Source organism: Megalops cyprinoides, chromosome 1 (assembly GCF_013368585.1).
Source record: "Megalops cyprinoides isolate fMegCyp1 chromosome 1, fMegCyp1.pri, whole genome shotgun sequence".
Taxonomy (NCBI): domain Eukaryota; kingdom Metazoa; phylum Chordata; class Actinopteri; order Elopiformes; family Megalopidae; genus Megalops; species Megalops cyprinoides.
The window spans coordinates 67,989,478-68,011,060 of record NC_050583.1 but is presented as its reverse complement, the minus strand read 5'-3'; the positions used below and the strand labels follow the sequence as shown (position 1 = coordinate 68,011,060).

The following is a 21,583-nucleotide window of genomic DNA, read 5'->3' as shown; positions in this document are numbered from 1 at the left end:
GAAGCTGAAACTGAAGCAGTTAAAAGCAAACACCTGTTTTCATTGAGCTTGCCTTTTTGTTTTTATGCATTTACTCTCAAGACCCAACTCCAGAAACATTACCAGTAATGCAGCCATCAGAAGAGATGTAACCTCAGCAGGCTAGCAGCATTAGCAACAGCATATCACTAGGTGTTTAGACTGCTGATTCTACCTGAGATGCCTTGACAAGTCTCAAAATAAAAAAATAATATTACCACTATACTGAACATTGCCACTAGTTTGCAGCACCATCCCACCAACCTTGACAAGCTGGTCACAATGTTCACATTACATTACAGTCATTAAGGAGACACTCTTATCCTTAGCGACTTACATAGGTTAGAATTTTTTACATATTATTCATTTGTACAGCTGGATATTTACTGAGGCACTGAGGGGACTGAACCAGCAAACTTTCGGTTATAAGCCCGGCTCCTTACCACTATGCTACACTGCTACCCATGTTTCTATAGCTAAGTGTGATATTATTAGTGTACTTATATAAACCAGAAGAGGAAAAGCTATAACTGACTACTCCGAGGGTGAAAGTTTTTCAAAGTGATTTCCAGCAGTTGGCAAGCAGCTTTCGAAAAACCTTTGAAACAGGACAAAAAATGTGTAATATTAAGAAAGGTAATACTAGGTCCATCTGTACTAGACCAAAGTATTTTCCTGATAAATTAATTTTAATTTTGTGAAAAGATAAAAAGATCAGAAACCTGACCAGCTTTCGATGTTCAGGCCTTTTTCCTAATTTATTTGTCATACTGCTCTGTAACAATTTAGCCTGCTAGCATTACTGATGATGTCTTCACAAGCAAGCTGAGGCTAGAGCCGGAAAGCTGCATTACTAGGCTGAATACCTTAACTTTGCTGTTAAAAACTGAGGAGATGAACAGAGAAAGAAGACAGGAGCATGCAGCCACTGCTGATTACAATACACTAGAGGCAAACAGAATAAAAACATTGAGTCTTGCTTCTTGATAGACCTTCAGCCTTGGACTGCAGGTGAAGTCCAGGCAGCCGTTTTGGCAGATAACAGCATTCAGTGTGATGTCACGTGCTACAGCTCTGGTTGCAGGCAATACAATGGAAAATCAATTGTGTAGTACCACGTCAGCCAGCTTTGGCTCTCACTGGTGCTAGCTGTGTTACAGCGAGAAGTGTGGCAGAAGTACCAAATGCCAAATTTACCACACAAATGTTACAGAAACGTACTTATTTACTTCTACTAACCAAGATGCAAACAAAATGACTTACTCAAAGTGTTGCTTTATGTGGGTTTCTTCAGCATATTTGGAGATCCCATTTATAAATAAAGTGCGCTTCACCTGGAGGAGGATATCAAAGAAAAGGTAAGTGTATCTTATAACCTGATGCTGAGAATGTCAGTCTGACCCTCTCTGCCTCACCTTCACAGCGGATATCAGATTAATTACTACCGCTGCAATTATTTAATTAAAGACTCTAGCGGATTGCACACAATGGCCTGAACACTGGATAGGTGAAGCTTGGTAAAGAAAAAAGCCTTGTGGGAATGTCATCAGGAAACAGTAGGAACAACAACATCTGTGCAAATGCCTGGCTCATTATAATATTGTTCACATAAGGTGTAGTTCCACTTACAGAGGGTGCACTGAGAAATTAAAATCCAAAGAATGGATCTGCTTCGAGGTGAAAAGGATTTATAAGGCAACATGAGAAAACCCACTGACGTCATGCGTGGTTGTCACATTCAGATGAACAGTCTTCACTTTTCAGATGCATTTATTTCTTTTCCTCTCAACCCAAAAGCATAAAATCAATCATTATTAAAGATTATGGAAAATACTGATAATACTGTGTGCAACTGTCCTTGGACCCTTTAAACCTCTGAAGCAGTATAAAAGTGTATTTACCTATCTGCACATGATCTTACCAGGTCATCCTCTTTGTAGTGCATTTTAGAAGTGTGCCGTCTCATGCTATACACTGTCAGCAGCAGGTACATGCATGCGAAGGAGGTATGCAGCCAGAGGAGGTTGTTCCTGGGAATGCAACCAAAATAAAACATATCAGTGAACTCACATAACTCATGTATCTTCTTACTTATACCTTTACTATCATCTGAACACATGATACATTACCAAACGATACTCACCCAGATTTCAGGTTTGCTATAGTGGTTCGCCCAAAGCTGTATGCATTATTTTCTAGCAGGAATACAAAATGTGCATTAGTTAAACCTGAATTGCTGTCTCATTCCTTGACATTTGAACAATTGAAATTTATTTCTTGTAACCCCCCTGCTTTTTCTATTCATGAAATATTAAAACTGTAGTTACCCACCACCGCTGTATAACTGACAAGATGAGGAATGTTTCCCACATTTTCAGCACTGCCTCATGTGCCTTATGTTTACTGGGTCTCTCTGTGGTCTGATAGAATCTGACATGCTGATCTGCAGCAGGGTTACAAAAATGCTGGCCCTATTCTGATTCCAAGCACAGAGCCTTGATTTAATCTCTCAAGCCCGAGAGAGGGAAGCAATATTAAGACCGTCAATGGTCCCTGCCCTGTGGCCTAGTTTGGGCTGTTACCCTTCTATCAACAGCAAATCATCCTCACAGTACTTTCCCCTACAGCCAACATGGGCTGCATCTCAAAATAAGGGCACTAAAGTAAACTGAACACAAACGGGGCCTGGGCGGCCCAGGGCAATAGCCCGGGCCACGGTGAATGTAGCCATCTCTCTGTGAAACACAACACCATTATACCAGTTTCAGAGAGAGCGCAATCTCATTAAAGAGGGAAACATTTTAGGACAAATGCTTGCATAATCTACTGCAAAGAGTGAGAGGCGGGAGAGAAATTGGACACACAGTGACATTGGAAGTGCCTATCAGTTCAAGTAATTGAAAAAATGTTTCCAAATTGGGTCTGCCAACAGAATGCAAGAGAAAAGCCTGGGTTATAGTCACCGGGGCACTAATGGAGGGAAAAACCCTAAGAGATGAAGATGCATTTCTGTCTGCCACCACCCACAGGGGCTTGCTGAGATATTCTTGGCCAGGAAAGCAATTACTCATCCACTACCCAAGTCAGTGGCGGTTCTTGGCCTTCTTAGAGAGGCAGCTGAGGGACAGGTCAGTGTATTGGATTAATCACGCACCCACCCCTGCCTCACACACTCACCCAGCAGATCTCCCGAGAAGTTGACAGGCAGGACAATCCCCACGGACAGCACGCCCACCACCACCAGCAGGCCAATGATGTGGCGCTGGAAGGAGAGGTAGTGCACCGCGTCCTCTCCACACTTCTCCCGGATCTCTTCATCCCTACAGAAACAGACAGGAGGCATCCGATTGGAGGGATCTGAGGGAAAATCCCTCCTCCCACATCCTGGTTCTTCTCTAGTTGACCACTGGTGGCACTCACAACAGAATGAACAGATTGATCCCATTACAAGACTATTTATAAATCTGGTTTAACTGACATCCTAAGCAGTTGCTCTTTCACACACATCAGCAGAGCACTCTGTTAAGACACAATGCCCCATGTTCCTCTTCAGTGTACCCCGGGTCACGGGTGTGCTTACTTTATCCTGAAGATAGCTGTCAGCCAAGAACAGAAGCCCTGTGAAAAAGAAGCATACAAATTCAGACATGCTGCACAGATTCTCCCATTACAAGAGATGTAATCACAATTGTGGCTTTTACCTGCGTTAATATAAAAAAAAAAAAACTGTTCGGATTTGTAATGTAGTCCTAAATAATAAAACGATGCAATGAATACAAGCCCTGTAACTATCTTAAGAGCCAGTGCTACTGCCAGATCCATTTCAGCTTGTTTCCATGTCATCCCAAAGCTGACATTACAGGCAAAAATATGAACAATCACCTCATACAAAACATTAAACCCTCACTTCAAATCTACATAACCACAGTTCATATAAAATATGCAGTTTGTACAATCTTTAAAAATATGTTTTCCCTATTAAAATGTCCGAATGCAGTTACAGTGTTAAAGTGAAACACAGTATGCAATTGAAAGCAACAGAAAATGTGTAAAGAAGTGGTGTGGATGGGATTGCTGCCTGCCCTGACCTTGTAGAGGTGACTTTCATCAACCACAAGTAAACAGCCCTAAAATTCAAGCTGAAGTGTCACACAAGAGGAACCATGAAATTGTCGACTAGCATTAGAGATGAGGAGATGATCCGGGATGTCTAGCGTCCTGTCACGTGTAAAGGATCTTGAGGGAAGTGTACGGGTCCCTGGGTGTCATTGAGAAGGGGACAGGTTTGGGAAAGGGCAGCTCAGTCTGGTACACAGTGGCACTGCTGCATAGTCCTTGACCATTGTGGTCAACATTCAGCATCTTTCTATTTTTGGCCCCTTTCCAGATAAAGTCTCAGTCACATGAATATAATCTATAAGATATAACAGTAGATAAAATGTCCTGCCACATTCCTTCCCTGCCAGATACTGCTCCCCTCATTTGATCCTCATTGTAAACCCCATTTGGTCTATATCAACCTACAGTATCCTGCACCCTGCCACATACTCATGCAGCTTGCTGGCACACCCAGTCTCTGCAAGCATCAGACCAGGGCTGTGTATGAGACACAAATGTTTTTGCACATGAAAACTATCTACTAAACTCCTACTCTCACCTAATCTGTGTTCAGCTCTCCTCTCTGGAGTGTTTTCAACATCCAGAGGGCACAGGCTGTCATTTACATTTATATTTATTCATTTGGCAGATGTTTTCATCCAAAGCAACTCACAAGTGAGGCAGAGTACAATACAAGCAAAAGCCATACAAGGAGACACAATATTAGAAGTGCTGCATGACCAAGTTTCAATAGTTGGCCAAAGTACAAGCTGGGACACAAGTGCATTAACCAATTACTTTTTTTGTCATATTCTCCACTGTAGATCTAACTGAAAGCCTCTTTTCAGTTTACTCTAGTCGTTTGAACATGTAACAGAAAATGTTTATTTAGTGCTTTTAAAAAATACATTGTGTTCCACTCTGGCACATTTTTTAACTTAACAAAACATTTTGGCACAGTGTTGAGAGTAATTGAACATTACTGTCTTACTACAGCTAAGCCATAAATTACATAAGTATGTCGCCTTGTGTCATAATTAATTATCTGTCGATTAAGACTAAATCTATCAAGCCCACAGTGAAGTGTCAAGTATATTTCCATCAAGGCAAGGTGGATAACAGCCAGGGTACCTGTGTGTGAATGTTCCATAAAGGCTTGTTAAGATCGGGTGATTGGGGAAGCCATGGTAGGTGTCTGACATCATCCATCCATTTAGCAGTGTGTATGGGGGCATTATGGTCATGGAATATAGGAACATTTGGAGGAAACACCTAAAATGGCTTCATATTCCTTGACTGTAATTGTACAATGCAGGCAAATAATTGGTCCCAACCACTCCCATGAGATGTTTGCCATAACAGATTCACCACCATGCTTAACAAATGGGAACAGGCAAAGTAGATTGAGGGTTTCCTCCAAGTTTTGTTTTTATTACACCAGATTATGTGTGCAGCGCACCAGCCTTGGTTTCAAACAGTTTCTGAACCACTTACCAGTCATAAATATCAGCTTTGTGAAGCTCACCACATATAGTGTTAGTTGAGACTAGGTCATAGAAATGTAGAATTAGTTGTGTGGTAATTTTTTTAGGCTGTTTTGTGGGGTTTTTTTGCAGCTTTCCTGTTAAATTTCCATCTATCCCTGTTTGTCAGATACAAATTGTGACCATTGTTCCTCTTTTCCTTTGTAGTTTTTCCTTTTTAGGTAAATACAGTCATGATTTTCAACGCTGTTTACCTTGAAACAATTAATTTCTGTGACTGAGGTACCTATAATTTTGACACAAACGTTTTGAACTTTTTTATAAATCTCTTGTGCTGCTTTAAAAACTCACATCTTCATGTAAATTTTAAAATACCTTTTGAAGTAGAAACAAACTGGTAATTAGTACTGACATTTCTTATTGTTAATTAGCATTGACATGTACTTGTGTATCTTCTAACCCTGAATCCTGAATTACTTAACAGACTTTCAGCTAAAGAGTCAATTAAGTAATTAACAGGACAGAATTGGGGCCTGGGCCTCGTGTGGGTGACAGTCCAAGGATCTGATGACAGGTTGCTGAGGAACACCAGGGGACTTACATTGTCTCTTTGTTCAAACTCCACAGAGCTGGAAACTGAGGTGAGTCGTTCATAGCGATCAGGTGTCTCCGAGTGTAAAGCAGAGGCCACACTGGAAATGGAGAAAAACCTTTTAGTGCAGGTATTGGTCAATTGACCTCAGGTTATTTTTCTCTGTTTGCACGGTCAACTCTGATGCAATGAAACGGTCTGGAAAGCTTGGAGTTGGGTAACAGGCACCCAGGCCTCACTCTATGTATCCTTGTGGGGCTTTGACAGATCTGAAGGTACTGATTTCAAACTCAATTCAAAAGACCTCCACCTAATCCCATCCACAACAAAGGGCTGATATTAAGCAAATAACATTCAGCTGATGAATACTGCTCTAGTCTTTTAGTTGGCAGTGCAAAGATTTACTTTCACAAGTATGTTCTACACTACTCTTTACAATATCCTCAGCACATCCTCCACACCTCCTCAAGACTCCACAGACCCATTTCATGCAGTTCAGGCTGTCTACGAACAACACAATGTCTTTACAGGGCCTAAGGGTCAAATTAGTGTACAAGTCTATTACTCCGGTCAAAACAAGATCCTCGCATCCTCTGCTGAGCTCTTCCTGGTCAATCAGCCACACTGAGAGCAGAGTCTTCATCCATGAGCACTGGTCCTTCAGGGGGCCAGAGATGCCAGCGGAAGATAGGGTTAGTTGTCGTTAAGGAGCGCTTCTTTCCACCGCTCACGATCCCCAGAGGGGACTGAGCCCCATTTGCACATTGCTGTTCAGCAAGACTGGGGCCATAGGCAGTGTGCAGCTCAGCTCTATTGACTGCCATAGCTCCAACACCGAATCAATCTGAGGGGGCTGTCCAGAAGGCCAACCTGAATCAGTATTACAGAACTCTGATCGATTACACCCACCCAATTGTGCTGAGCAGTTTTTAGAGGGGTTTTAGGCTCAAATGAGGTACAATGAATAACAACCCATGGTTTCAGGAAATATGACTTTAGATGTGCAAAACAAGACAATGGAAACAGTGTCTTTGCAGCTGAGTGCTGATGATTAAAAAAGAGCAGAGACTGATCCCAATTCCCAATAGCACCACTGGGTATATGCCACATGTCCTGCTGAACAGAGTCTGAAGGGAGAGCTACAACACTGGACTACATCACACAGAACTTCTCGGGATCAGTGTCGAGTCAACTGTCCACAGTAGCCAATTGTGCGGCAGCGATGGAGGTATTCCAAAGGCAGAGACCACTCCAAAGCCCTCATGTTGAAGTCACTTACCCTCCATGGTCATACCACTGCTAGTCTTACACAGATCCCAAGAGAGCTCTGGACATGAAGTCCTTATTGACACTGATTAGAACACATCACAGTCAGATGCCCTTTACCTTTTTACTGGCTCATAATCCTTCTTCCCACTTGTAATTTGGCAAAGTGAAAGGCAGAAAGGTGCATGCAGGCAAAAGATTGAATGCACAAACAAAGGTACACTTAGCATCTCAGAATCAGGAGCCAAAGAAGACAGTGTTAGATCCTAAAGCCAAAGCCTGAGGCACTTGTGGTACAGTAACAACGATCAGGAGTGAGGCTATCAGATACCAAAGCGAAAATCAGACACTGAGCCCCCGTCAAACATACACGCACACACGTACACACTTACATACAGACATACTACCAGTTTACGGAGAGAGAATGTTAATTTGCCAGAAAGCAATCGAGGGAGAGATGCCAGAAAATCAGTCTGGAAAGAGAAATCAAGAAATATCTAAACATAAAAAGTTCAAACATACTATTCCCGTTCTTCCAGCTCACTGAATCGTTTCTTCTGTCTTTGAAGTGAAACAGAACAAGGAAAACATATCAGCTTGGCATGACAAGAGGTCACCAAAACATCTCAAAAGCCTCACACTCAATGGTTTCAGAATTGCAAGAGAATGCACAGATAAAGACTATTTGCTACTAATGAAACAGAACACAATGGTAGCCACGCTATGACATATTTTAAACCCCTCAATGCAGCACTGAGAAGCAGAGACAGCGAGAGGCCAGCTCCAATATCGCAAACGCAGCTGTGGAGTGGGCGACCCTCTTGTTGTAGCAAAGTTTACAAAAAGAGGACCACGAGCTGTCCTCCAGGCAGGCTAGGTGAGGACAGCTGAGAACTTGTGGAGTATGTGTGTATGTATGTATGTGTGTGTGTGTGTGTGTGTGTGTGTGTGTGTGTGTGTGTGTGTGTGTGTGTGTGTGACAAAGGGAGGCAAAATCCTCATCCAGCATCCTGACATCCTACCCCCCTGTGCGGTGCCCTCTCACACAATGAAAGGAGGAAGGAGAGGCGACCGCAGAACTCCCACCAGCGCACGGGAGGGGAAGTCGGGAAGCAGTCATGGTGGAAAACTGTCCGGTCATGCATCAGACAACCCCTCTGTCTCTGTCCTATCTCCGCCAATCACTCTAGCAGCAGCAGAACACAGTCAGAGAGAAATCGAGGGCCTAATTTTATGGGACAAGAGATCCGAAGCTCACAGCAAGAAATTTCCTTGTGTGTCTTCTTTTGCCCCAAGTGCAGGCAAAAGGACAATAAAGCAGTGCTAAACCATAATGCCTTCATAATTATGGGACTGATTATGGGACTAATGAGGCCTAATCCAATGAGGCCTGTTCCATATTTACTGTGACTTGCCTTGGCTTTCCTAAAGTAACCCGGAGTAAGATGGCTAAATCCTCTTGTGACTCTCCGATCCTTTAGGCTCCTGTGCTGGCTGTGCAGAGCACACAACCTATGATTGTCCTGATCTCAAAATCTAGTCATCCAGATGTAATTAGGATGAGACAGGAGAGGCACTCACAGGAGGATAAGTGATGCACTCTGACTCCGAAGCACAGGAAGGAAAGGCTGGGACAAAGTGCTCCACTCCTTTAATGAGATAACAACCGTCTCATGACATTGCACGGAGTTCAGAGTCTCAAGGTCTGTCCCATGCATCTGCATCTTTTTCACCTACAAAATGGAGTTTATGCCCTGTTACATCTCCCTGGCTGTCTTCAGGGAGGGTCCATATTTATTAAACTAACCTTGCAAAAATTATACTTCATTGTCAAAACAAATTTCCTATTGTTTCTATGTGTATACGTCTACAGTCTATATTCTCAGTGCACAGCAAAATGACAGCTAAAGCAAAAAGAGGGTATTTTTGTAAAATTACACCTCTGTTAAGATCTGAAAGGAGAGGTAAAGGTGCCAGTGAACAGAAGAATGTAAACCCAGGCTTTAAATATGCAGCAGGTTTACACAACAGATGGCATTCATGATCTTAATATACCTCCTCCTGTGCCAAAACTTTTAAGTTGGAAGGCATGAATTGTTCAGTCATCATCCAATCCATTTTCTACAGGTAAATTAAGATCACAGAGCAGGGAAAATGAAACTGAAACCTATGTCTTGGCAGCCAGACACAGGATGGAGGGGAGAAACAGCTTAGTCATGTCTCATGGGTTTGAAAGGCAATTCTGCCATACTGTCTCCCTCAGTGTGTCTGCTGGTGCTTAAGTGTAGCCCACCATTGTGTCACTCAGTGAGACTATGCTGTTTCCAGGAGAAAGGTCCAATGCTTATTAGTCATTAAAACAGGACACATGAATTTAGTTTTAATTAAGAAACCCCCTTTCTCCAAAATATTTAACTATAACCTGCTTTCTTCTCCATAATTTCTACAAGCAATTTCAGGGAACTAGCTCTTCATAATAAAGGTCAGGTGCATTCATTCAGACATCCACTCCTGCTGTAATTTATAGCCAGAATGTGAAATTCTTTCATTAAAAATCTGCATTTGTGCCCTTTTTTGTCTTAGCAGTGACCTGAAAAAATAACGAAGGAAAAATAATGAAGTCAGATTATGGATCATTTTACACGACCTACTTTTTACATGAAAAGATCCATACTGCAGCATCATCTTCTATTTGTTAGTCCAGGTAAACTGCAGAAAACAGAAACTTACAGAGCCAATGACCAATTAAGCCTCCAAGAATGAAAAACAATAATTGGGTAAAATTCCTAATTTTGGGGAATTTTGTGGGCTGGGAATAGAGTAAGCATTGTGAGAGGAAAAAAGTCAACTAAGCTTCTTCCTCACAGAATAAAAGAAAAAAGCATATGATCAAAGAAACTGAATCATTCCATCAGACTGAACATCAGACTGGCACAGTCATCACAGCGATTTTTTAACTCCACCAGCGCTGTGGTCTTACCTATCGGCGTCTGTCACCAGCGCCAAGCGTCCATAGTCCCAGGCCACCTTCCGCAAGATCGAGAACACAAAGAGCAGGACCTGGCGAGCGTGAAGCAAAGATGGCGTCAAATCGTTAGAGGAACCAATCTTTAAGTCAACTCACAGAGAAATCTGACAGAGTGTAATTCTGAACAAAGCGTAAAACTACTTCCAAAGTCACAAACATTCTAAATGCCACACATTAAATTAAAACATTTGTTAAAGTATCTGTAATCATTTGCATCAAAAATTTAGCTTTAACATTAGGTTTCTGCATTTGTGCCACCTTTAGCACACTTCCTTGGCCATAATGGATCTTACAAGCAAGCAAAATACACGCAAGAAATCAATATCTACATAATATGATTTTGCAAAATGTATATAATTGTACTTTCTTTGCTTCTTATCAATTTTTCTCTCAAACATTGCATCAGGCACCAACTGTATAGTTATTCTACTATTCTAATTATTCTAATAATTCTAATCATTCTACTAAATTCACTAGTGTAAGATATCATCCCAATATGCTAATCATACTACCCTTATTATAAAACGCCTTTCCCAAATATACCAAAATTGGGAGCACAGGTTCTTAAGTCATTGTGGAAATACAGACTACAGCTACTAATACCACTGAATCCACAGAGCCTCATCCAAATGGGACAAGCTCCAGTGTATGTGAGACCATGACCATTTTTCCCTTCCAGAATGAAGGAGACTGAGCCATTACCTTCCAGTATACATAATGGAAAAATCTACCTTACAATCTCCATTGTAAGTCTGAGACCTTAAAATCAAGTCCAACTAAAGCTTAAGTCTAAGTTTTACATCCCATCACATAAGTGTTGCAAGCTTAGCAATGCAACTTGAGAGGGGGACCACATAATTCCATAACAAACAGACACACCATTTGAATCTCACAGTATACCTAAACAAAGGGCAATGTATTGTTTCACTTTCCATGTTGGAATATGAGTTTCACACAATTAGACACAGGCAACTCCGTCTACTTGTCAGCCCGTGACAAAACCAGAACCTGGTCTGATTTGAGATATTCAAGGGGCAAACCATAAAAATAAAGCTCCCAAAGGGTCCTGGCGATGGGCTTGGGAGGAGGGAGACTCACCAGGAAGCACATGAAGTCAAGGGCAAGCACGGTGGGCACCCCTCCGAAGGGCAGGCCCTGCAGCACAGTGCTGCGGATACGGACAGTGTAGCAGTATTCTTTGGAGGAGGAGTTGGAGCACTTGTCAGGGCCCGTGCAGGCCTGAGCCCGGAACATGGCCATCATCACGACAAGCAAACAGAGCATCTTCACTGCCACATCCTGCACGCCTGCTGTGAAGAGATACACAGGCACTCACACTGATGAACATAGGAGGGTTTAGGCAGACCTGTTTTTGCCAGCAATAGACGGGCTTCATGTCAGTGATCAGAGTTGGTGGTCCATGTTTTTGTTCAAACCAGTTTTCAACAGTTTTCTGAGATCACCACTATTATGCTTGTCTATGTTTATTTGAGTAATCTTTATGCATGCGTGCATTACACATGCCTGTTTGTAACTCTGATGTGTGCTGGAATGTTTAGTAGAGTGCAGAACATCATCAATTGAATTACAGCTCTAATTTTAGCACTGAACTGCAGTTCTTCCGAAGAGAATTTAATGCCAGTTTCAGGAAAATGTCAATCTCCAAGTTTTTTTCAGGAACATTTTGTGTACATAACCTTGCTATGTATTTCTAACAGAAATGCTGAGAATGTATAAAATGTTTATGATAGCATATTATCATTATCAATTCTTTGTAATAGGTTCAAAATGATCATACCTCACATTTAAAAAGCCCTAGGTGCGTACATAATCAACATTATTTTGGAAACCTACCCATTGAAAAGACTATTCTTTAAACCCAAAGTCAGTGTAAATATGATTACAATATCGCAGCTTGTCCCCATGTTTGTAAACTGTTTAAACTGTTATAACTGCAAATTCACATGCTCTGTGGGCTCTTCGAGCAACTATCAAGAACTTTTTTTTTATTCATGACTGCATCAAAGTTTGCTTTGCATTTGGCCCTTCACAGAATCCTCATTTATGACACAATTGAGTGTAAAAGTGTAAAAGAATGAAACCTCTTTCCTCACTGCTACAGTCATTGATGGTAGCATGCTTTTTATTATGCAGAAGCAGATCTTGCTCCAACAGAGTGGAATATTGAGATTTGCAGCAGCACTAGTGTTTCATCTTTCACAACAAACAACACTCCAAATCCTGTCCTGTGGTCCAGTCTCAGCGTGACGCCTCACCTGCCCTATGAACCAGTGCCAGGCAAACCCGATACAGACACAGGCTTACAGACCAAGAGCAGCCAGTTGCTGAGCATGACGAAATGACAGAGACCAAAAGCACATCCATTCCTCTTCTAAAGCACTGCAGGGTAGCGTGAGCCGTAGGAGGCAGAAATGTGATCTGCTCCTCACCACACGCTCCATTGGCTAGCCACCACACACCCTGCTTAGATTGGTCCAGAACCACTTCTGCCATGATGCTGCCTAGCTTGCAATTGCAATTGAACACATGAGACACAATGCAATGGTGAGAATGCCACCAAAGGACAAAACTTGGCGCTAGTGCAGAAGCTGACCACTCTGCTGGGCTGGATAAACCTAACAGCTATATCCTCCAGCAAAACTCCGAATGGCACCACTAAGAGAGTGAGTGCTTGTGGGTACAGAAGCTGATAACATACATCTAGCTAGTGGGAGATCAGTGTCACATTCAACTGGGCATCGCTACAGTCCACCAGTCCAAAATAAAGCACATGCAAAAATGTAAAATGATTTATTACAGTTTAGGACCATGGACATTTAAGGACACTATTCCCCTATTTGCTTATAGCCAGGTTCAAGACACTATAAAGGCAAGAATTAAATTCCACCTAACTTTCCCTCAAGGCATGAGACAGACTTTTATGGCTGAAGGAAAAGACCACCAAATCAATTTTTCTGCTTTCATCTACAGACAATAGAAGACCTCACACTTTAACATTTAATTTTCCGCCTAAGGAAAACTACTTTAAGAGATCATCTTAACATGATTCTTGACAAAGTACAGGAATTACTGCAATTCTGTTTTTTTTTAGTTCTGAATGCTGAACTCCACTCATACAAATCTGTGTGTCTTGACCCTCAAGCAAACTATAGAAGTATAATTGAGTGAAGACACAAATCTATAACGAATGCCTTAAAGCTAAAATTGGACTTGTTGGAATGGAGTAATTTCTTTTTCCAATCAATTTTAGTTGAAAGAGCAAAGCATGCACTCCCTGTGGACTCAGAGAGTGTGCTCTTTCAGCAAGTATGAAGCTCTTTTCAAGTACGTGGAGTTTTCTCCATTAGCAGGCAGCACAGAAACTCATACTGCAACAAATCCAAAGGGCATATGTCACTGTCTGATACCCATTTTCCACTAGCATACAAAGGTACTGTATATTCAGGCAATGTCAAGGTGAGCAATAACCAATACCAAAGTATCCCTGTCAAGAACCACATACTGATACAGAAACATCAGCCTATCATGTATCACCAGACTGATATGGAGACATATCAGAGAATGATGCAAAAATTCTAAAACTTGCAGGAAATCTGTTTCTGTTTGCTCACATTAGTGTGGATACTAGGCATGAGATGATACATTCAGCTCATGATACCATACAGTTCATAAAATTGAGTTCACAATCTGAAATAATTACAAAACAATATTGCCCTAAGAAATAACTGGAAAACAAAACTATATCACATCATTCATCAAATTATTTTTTTTTCTTTTACTCATATATGAAATATCACACTCAAAGGATTAGAACTAACCAGTTCATTACTATAAGTAATGAACTGGTTATATAAGTATTTTTTGTCACAGTACTGCTGAGGATTAATGGACAGAACAGGTAACTTGATATTGAAGGTAACATGATATTTTTAAAATATCAAATAAAAAAAAAAAATAATAATAACAAATAAATATATTCAATTTTAGCAGGTTTTAATCTAAATAACACGGTAATTTGATTTTGTGGTATGTTCCAAGGGCCGTTGTCATCTTTTTTTCCATCACATTTCATCATTTTCTGATTTTGCAAAATTTGATATTGTGACAAGTCATCTTGTGCCTAGTGCCTAGAGTTGCATGAGAAACAGTAGAAAACCACTATACTGCAAGAAGAGAAAAAGACATCTATTCATCAAGATGCAGAAGCAGCTACTGTTTTCACTAAAGCATGAACTTAGCATCTGTGTCCTTTTGTATAATTATATATCTTTAATTTACCAGGAGAAATATACTATGATCAAACCTATAACCTGAATCTGGTGATTGTGTGTGATATAAATAGGCTGTACACACTATGGAGTACTTCCTTCCCCAACACTGCCCAGAGTCTCCATCCCAATCATATAGCACTAGATAAACTAAGAAACCAGACAATTCTGGTTCCTTAACCAAAAGATACATGCATACGCAAAACTGTAGTAATGTAATATAAATCTGTATCTCTCCTCTCTCCTCCTGGGCTCCTTAGTTCTAAAAAGCCTTTAAATATTTAGGTATCTTGTAGACGATGGTTTAATTATCCTTCCACCAGTTCTTCCAGTCATTTTCTTTCCAGCTGTACTGCTTCTTTCATCCAGTGCTTCAAAGACATCTCTTTCCTCTTTTATCCAATGTCTAATTCTCAAAAATAACCCCCTGCAGCAAAGTGATCAAAAGCCAGAAAAGGCAAAGAACCAAAACTGAAGCCAGAACCCCTGCAAACTAAAAATGAGGACCTAAGAAAAGATATGCATCCCAGAAAAAGAAACACATAAATGCTTTTACAATCTATCCATAATGTTTTGTGTTTCTTTAAAATTACAGTAAGAGCCACCATAAATCAAGCCTTCGTCAAGGGTATGACAGTACAATGCCTGCCAGGCTACTGCCAACACAAACAAATACTGGTTTCAGGAAATACATGTTTAAATACACTTTATATATGGCATTAAACTATGTTAGAATAAAATGTATTAACGCTAAAATACCTCTAGAAAGAAAGTAGAAGTTTCATTGCTATACTGTGTTCTTTATTAGGGGCATACATCTGACAGATTGCTTTATTCTCTGACAGTGTCAGACACTTTTTCCCGCTACAGTACATTCCAGCTTTTCCTGCCGGCAAGCGAAGAGACAGCACCAGCACCAACTAGACTTCAGAGTCCTGCTGCAACCTGACAGCAGACAACCTGACAATGTCAGCCACTAAAAAATACTGGGCTATTTCACGTCAAGCATCCTTTTGTCAGAGCTCACCCATAGCGTATAAAATCCAAACACCAGATTCTGAAACAGATAAATGAAATCAAATAAACCAGCCACTACTAACATAACACGCTGACCAAGGAGCCCCTGGCTTCCAAAATTTAAAACCAACCCACTTTAACTGAGTAATTTTTGTAAGTAGATGTTACTTCTGATTGCATTCCACATTCAGAAATCATTCAAATGAAAAAAAAACAGTGCAAAAAACAAAACACATGATTAAATTCTTGATTGATAATCACCATCATCATCACGACTGTCACAATCTAATCATAACCATTATAAACAAAATCATCATTGTGAATTATGTTGTGTTATTCAGAACAAAGCCAGCAGCAGTTAGACCAAACCTATCACAGCAATTTCTATGCAGGAAACAGAATACATTTTCCCCATTGTCCTGTTGACTTCAGGCAAATAATGACCTAAAGAACAACTGCAAAAATTACTAGACAGCTCCGCTGTAGTTCTAACCAACAGTTTATGCCTCAAAGTTGTCTTGACAGATTGGAGCACTGAAAAAAAAACTACAGTTTGATGGACAGGAGGAACCACTAGAGGGTATTCCCTCCTGGAAATCATATGTTGGCCCCATCCCCTCTTTCATGACATACAATTGACAGTAGGCCAACCCACTTTTATCCAGCAACTTTCCCTACTTTCTGTCATCAGTCAACATGCATGTTTTCTCCAACTCCACTTGTGTGTCAGAATGAGACGCCAGGAGACAGCAAGCCCAGCCAGACAGAATAACATATGAGATGGGTGATGGCGGTGCTGGGAGAGGGGACACTTTGTGAGCTGCACATAACCCCTTGGGCACAAAGAGACAAATGCTGTTCCCTAAAAAAGTGCAGCATTACAGCACTGCGGTTTTCACAGATATACTACTGGCTGTACTATGCCAGTAGACAATATTGTCAGACTTCCAGAGGGAAGCAGAGTTCCACCTCCATAGCCAAACTGAAATTCCGTTGTAGCAATGAAAATTTAGGCTTATGGTAGCTTACCCACCGCAAGGGATTCAACAAAAGCTGCTGTGTCTGTCAAACCAACTCAGTCACATAGTCTTCCATCGTGCCCTGTAGGGTCCATAACGTTACGCAGGCTACAGTGCTGCACTGTCATTCTTCACTGACAGAGGAACCAGACAGCCTCAAGGACCACAGTGACATTGAGAAAATCAACAACGATCACAGCATCTGCTCACAACCGCAAGGAAAGTCCAGACGTTTGTCTGACTTTTCTCCCTCAGCAGGGTTATGCCAGCAAGTGCAGACAGGCTTTAACCCCGGCAGGAATATATAGTTAACACTACTCGACCAACAGGCTAGACTCAGACACACACACACAAAAAAACATTCTCTCATTAACACACAGGTGTGTGACTGCTCTTTCTAGCATTGACAAATGTGATTCCACACCCATCTGGCAGCTACACTTTAGCACTAAACTGGGCATTCCAGTGTAGATTCAACGTGGAAGTAAAAGTCACTATGAGCAGTAGTGCCAACTACCTCGTTTCATCTCAATCTTACATGTAGGCCTCTGTACTGTGCATAATACACATAACAAAGCAGACTTACGAGACGCCATGCGCTGGTTACATTTTCGAGTTAACACCAACAGAAAAATGAAAAGGGAGCAAACGCTTGGACAAACCAAAGGAGACCATTAAGTTCAGCTCATCGTGTAACAGCATTCTTTCTCCAATAATCAAGAATGTGAATTTGATATTGCAAATACAGGTTATCCACTATATCGCTTCTGTCAAATTGAAACCCACTCCAGAGGCGCAGAAGAGTCACCAATACAGCCAGGGTTTGGAGCCTTTCTTCAACCACTGTAACCTGAAAGCCTCTCACTGTTAGCATCAACAAACAGAGGCGTATCAAAGGATCTGACACAAGAACTGACACAGAATACCTTTTCTAACAATGACTTCACACTGAAGAAACAGACCCTTACTCTTTATTTCACAATAAAGCTTTGGAGGAATGCAGTTCAAAAATCCAGCTCTTTATCCACAATTGAATGAATTCAATGTTTAAGTGTGTTACTTTTAATCATGTACTGTTTGGTTTTGTATTGACTTTTTTCTACTTTGCAACCTCAGTAGCTGCACCACTCTCTCTGTTGCATAACAAATTATCCTGATGGAAGGTGTGTCTTTTGGATACAAATCCAGTTAAAGCAATACCGTATTCCTCTGTTTATGAAAGGCATTTTCGCCCCAGGCAGATTGCAAGACCAGACTGTATTTATACTCACCTCCAAATACAGGGAGGGATGGAAATCATCAAGGGGTGGTGAAAAGCCCACCTCCACAGCTGACAGAGATAATTCCTACAATCACTCAAAGCCCTTCTGAAGGTTTTTACATATTTGAGCCCTTATTCATCATGCCGTCAATCAATTTACTGTCACTAAGTCAATTCCACTTTAACACTGTTATAATATAGCCTGGCATCAGGGCACTTTAGTCAAGGGGAACAACTTAAGTAAAACGTAAAGTTAACACAGTTACAAGTTAAATAAAACTTAAAGTTAATGCAGTTAATTGTCATCAGGAATCAAAGGAAGAAAAGTTCTACGGCATGCAAACATGCCATGAGAGAGATACATTCATTTGGCTGCTCATTAAGTCAGCATACCCTGCCACAGTGTGGGACGGGTTGGTTGGCCTGCATCAGCAGTAAATATGCAGCCATTGGCACTGCAGAGCAGCCAACTCTCAAAATTTCCCACACGGTGTCCACCCCCTCCACTTCGATTTTTCACGTCCCCTGAACAGGAGCGCCACAGGCTGGCTGGGCGTGGTTCAGGAGTATGACTCAGGTTGGAAAAGTCTGTCCCGCCTCTCTTCCCGACATCGGGTTGCCATGGAGCCAGGCTCCATCTCAAAGCACAAACAGTAGATGAAGCGCTGTAGGAGGTAAGGGGTGGGGACTTTTTTCTTCTCATGCTTACACGGTATGTGCTGTTCAGCAGCAGCCCTAGGAATGCGCTTCACGATTGTGAACAGCAGCCTGATGTCACCCCACGGGAGAAAACAGTGTCATACATCTCTGACTTATTCAGACCGAGGCGTTACCTACGCCTGCCATTTGTAAAAGTCTACTGTCGTGTCCATTGAATGAGATATCAGTAAATATATCAGTGAAGGTTTCTGCTGCGTTCAACAGTTTACAAAAGCTGTAATAGGCCAAAATATGCTGCAAGTCCTTCTTTGCGGTCTTGGGCCTAATATCTGACTGCAGCTGAGATTGTGTTAACTAGGGGGGCACATACCTGGTGCTGAGAATGTTTGCTATGTCCCAAAAGTGCAGCTGAATTCACAGCATGGCACTTGAAAGCAAGCTTTCACATGAAGCATTCCTCTGGGGTTCACTGGCACTATAGGTCTAGTAGAGCCGCCTCAGTCCTGTAATACCTTTTTTATTATAGTCTGCAACACACTAGGAGACACATAGCTTACCACCCACAGACAGCGCTTCAAGCTTTCTCAAAGCAGACACCCAGTAGCTTATTTCCTCTTGAATTCCATCCAAAACAGATGCAGAATGGGAGCCAATTACAAGAGTCTGAGAAACGATGACATTGTGCTATGTAGCAGGAGGGACATTTCCGGCAAACGTTCTCAAAACTCAGCCAAACGTCTTTTACGACCATCAGATGCTTCACTCAAACAGTAAGTGAGCGACCTGAGCTGATTTGACATAAAGCCCTAAATACAGTGATATATTTGCCCCCTTTTTGATTAGGGTTGGGTACCGAAACCTATACGACCGGTATCTACCGGAATGAATTGCAGCACAGATTTCGGTCCCTCATTTCCTTGCCACTTACATGCCGCTAGGGCTGGGCGGAATAGCCATCGCGATACATCGGATTGCTATTTTTAGCGCAATAACAGCTATCCCCATCATGTTTTCTTCCTGTGTTTTTCCCCTTTAGTTATACCTGATGCAGAAACGCCGCATACCTCCAGTTTTCCGAGGCCATGTGAGATGCTTCCGAAAAAAACGGCACTCGTATCTATTCAATGTTGATATCACAGCAACAGCACTATGCTGCTTCCATGTGGTAGATAGAAACACATGGCTACAAAGACAAAGAGTGAAAACATATGCTATGTGTTTTTCAAAGCTAATAGGCAAGTTAACCAACATATAGATATAAGCGATATTTTTCTGCAAAAAAAATGGCAAAACTAGTACATAAAAATGTATGTGAATATTTCAGGCAGAAGATTTCTAAAAATTGCATCCGTCCAGCCAGGTAACATTCGCTTTCAATGAGTTTTGAGAGACAGAGCATAGCACAACATATCATCACATAACATAAAACACATTACTTGATATGACATTGTAAGGACCTCCCTGCTTCCATAGAAAAAAAATCACTTTTGTTTAGAATCAATTGTAAAAGAGTGCTTGACATACAATGATTTCAAATTGAGTTTTCTTTTGGCCATGCCAGTACACATGCCAAAAAATAATTACACACATCCTCACAACTCTGTTTATAAAACAGCACAAAGTGTAGTCAATACCACTCAAGATCCAGAATGCATCTACTAATCAGATTTCAGGTAGTCAGACACAATATCGAAAACCTCTTCACTGTGGGACTAAGAGGGCTGTCATCAGTGTCCCCAGCACTACCTCCAACTACACTCCCAGTAACAGAGAAGTGAAATACAAACCTCTTCCTGCACTGATCCCTGGTTACATGCCCTGAATGATTTAGTGGTTCACTGTAACGAAAGGTTGGGGGAAGGTCAAAAGAGCATAAACAAGATCCATAGACCTTACTGGCATATATCTGTGGATTCAAATGAGGGTTCTAGCATTTCTCCATCTCAATTCATTGTCATGTTACAAAGAAAAATTTAGTACACAAATTATTCCAACAGTGTTCAACTGACACGATTTCATGATTTTTGTATGATTTTATTTTTCTTTGCAGTGCTCATTACACCAATAAGAAAATTTGATAAATATAAACAGGTATACAGATGAATAAATAGGTATGCAACAGGCATGCCTAAATTTTAAAAAAATGGTATTTTGAATATAAAGTAACTATTAATTCAAACTTATCTCCTTCAGGGAACAATGCATGTATACAATGTGGCATTGCATGTAGGTACAAATCACATTTCCTAAGCCTTGAATATATGCCATATGTGTCTATGTTGTGCTGAAGGAAACTTGGAGCTGACAACATCACTCTTCATGCATAGCTATACTCACCTTATTAAAGACTGGCAATGATCCACTATGGCCTTGATCATATTAAATATTTATTAGAGGAGGTCTGTTGGTACAAAGTGCCAACCAATTCAACACAAATGGGAACAAGGAAGAGTTACCTGCTACAAACCAGGAAAGAAATATAACATTCTCTTCAGGTTGCCAACAATACTTCTACATTGAGGCTCTTAGAAAAGCAATTTGTCATCCTGTTCCAAATTTGTATGAAAACCTGGGTGGCACCTGAGAACATATTGGCAGTAACTGTATCCCAACCTGGCTGTTCCTCAGTTTCACCTTATTCAAACAGAGAACCAATCTGCTTCTTGTGACAACAATGCATCTGACATAAAATTGCCTTCATTTATTAGCGAGCCTAAAAGTGTCCAGATAACTCTCATCATTCATGCCACATTTTATCCAGGAGTGTTATGTACAACTAACAATATTTGCAAACGCCTGTGGAATACAAATAATTATATGTGTACATTTATCCAACCATTGCTAATTCACC

General features: G+C 41.1%; 1 protein-coding gene across 4 annotated transcripts in view; it reads right to left on the bottom strand.

Moving 5' to 3' along the window:
- The window catches only part of LOC118778259 (CSC1-like protein 2), a 47,796-nt gene that overhangs the window by 17,291 nt on the left and 8,922 nt on the right, over positions 1-21,583 (bottom strand). For 2 of the 4 annotated variants that reach the window (XM_036529717.1, XM_036529733.1), the window contains exons 2-9: positions 11,585-11,796; positions 10,439-10,518; positions 6,202-6,292; positions 3,599-3,636; positions 3,196-3,338; positions 2,162-2,213; positions 1,940-2,048; positions 1,282-1,352 (exon numbers count right to left, since the gene is read on the bottom strand). In XM_036529717.1, the coding sequence (XP_036385610.1) occupies positions 1,282-1,352; positions 1,940-2,048; positions 2,162-2,213; positions 3,196-3,338; positions 3,599-3,636; positions 6,202-6,292; positions 10,439-10,518; positions 11,585-11,770 (770 nt within the window). In that variant the 5' untranslated portion in view covers positions 11,771-11,796. Of the gene's footprint in view, positions 1-1,281; positions 1,353-1,939; positions 2,049-2,161; positions 2,214-3,195; positions 3,339-3,598; positions 3,637-6,201; positions 6,293-7,980; positions 8,020-9,513; positions 9,520-10,438; positions 10,519-11,584; positions 11,797-21,583 lie in introns of all 4 variants that reach the window. The other 2 variants (XM_036529742.1, XM_036529725.1) reach the window with 2 other exon arrangements.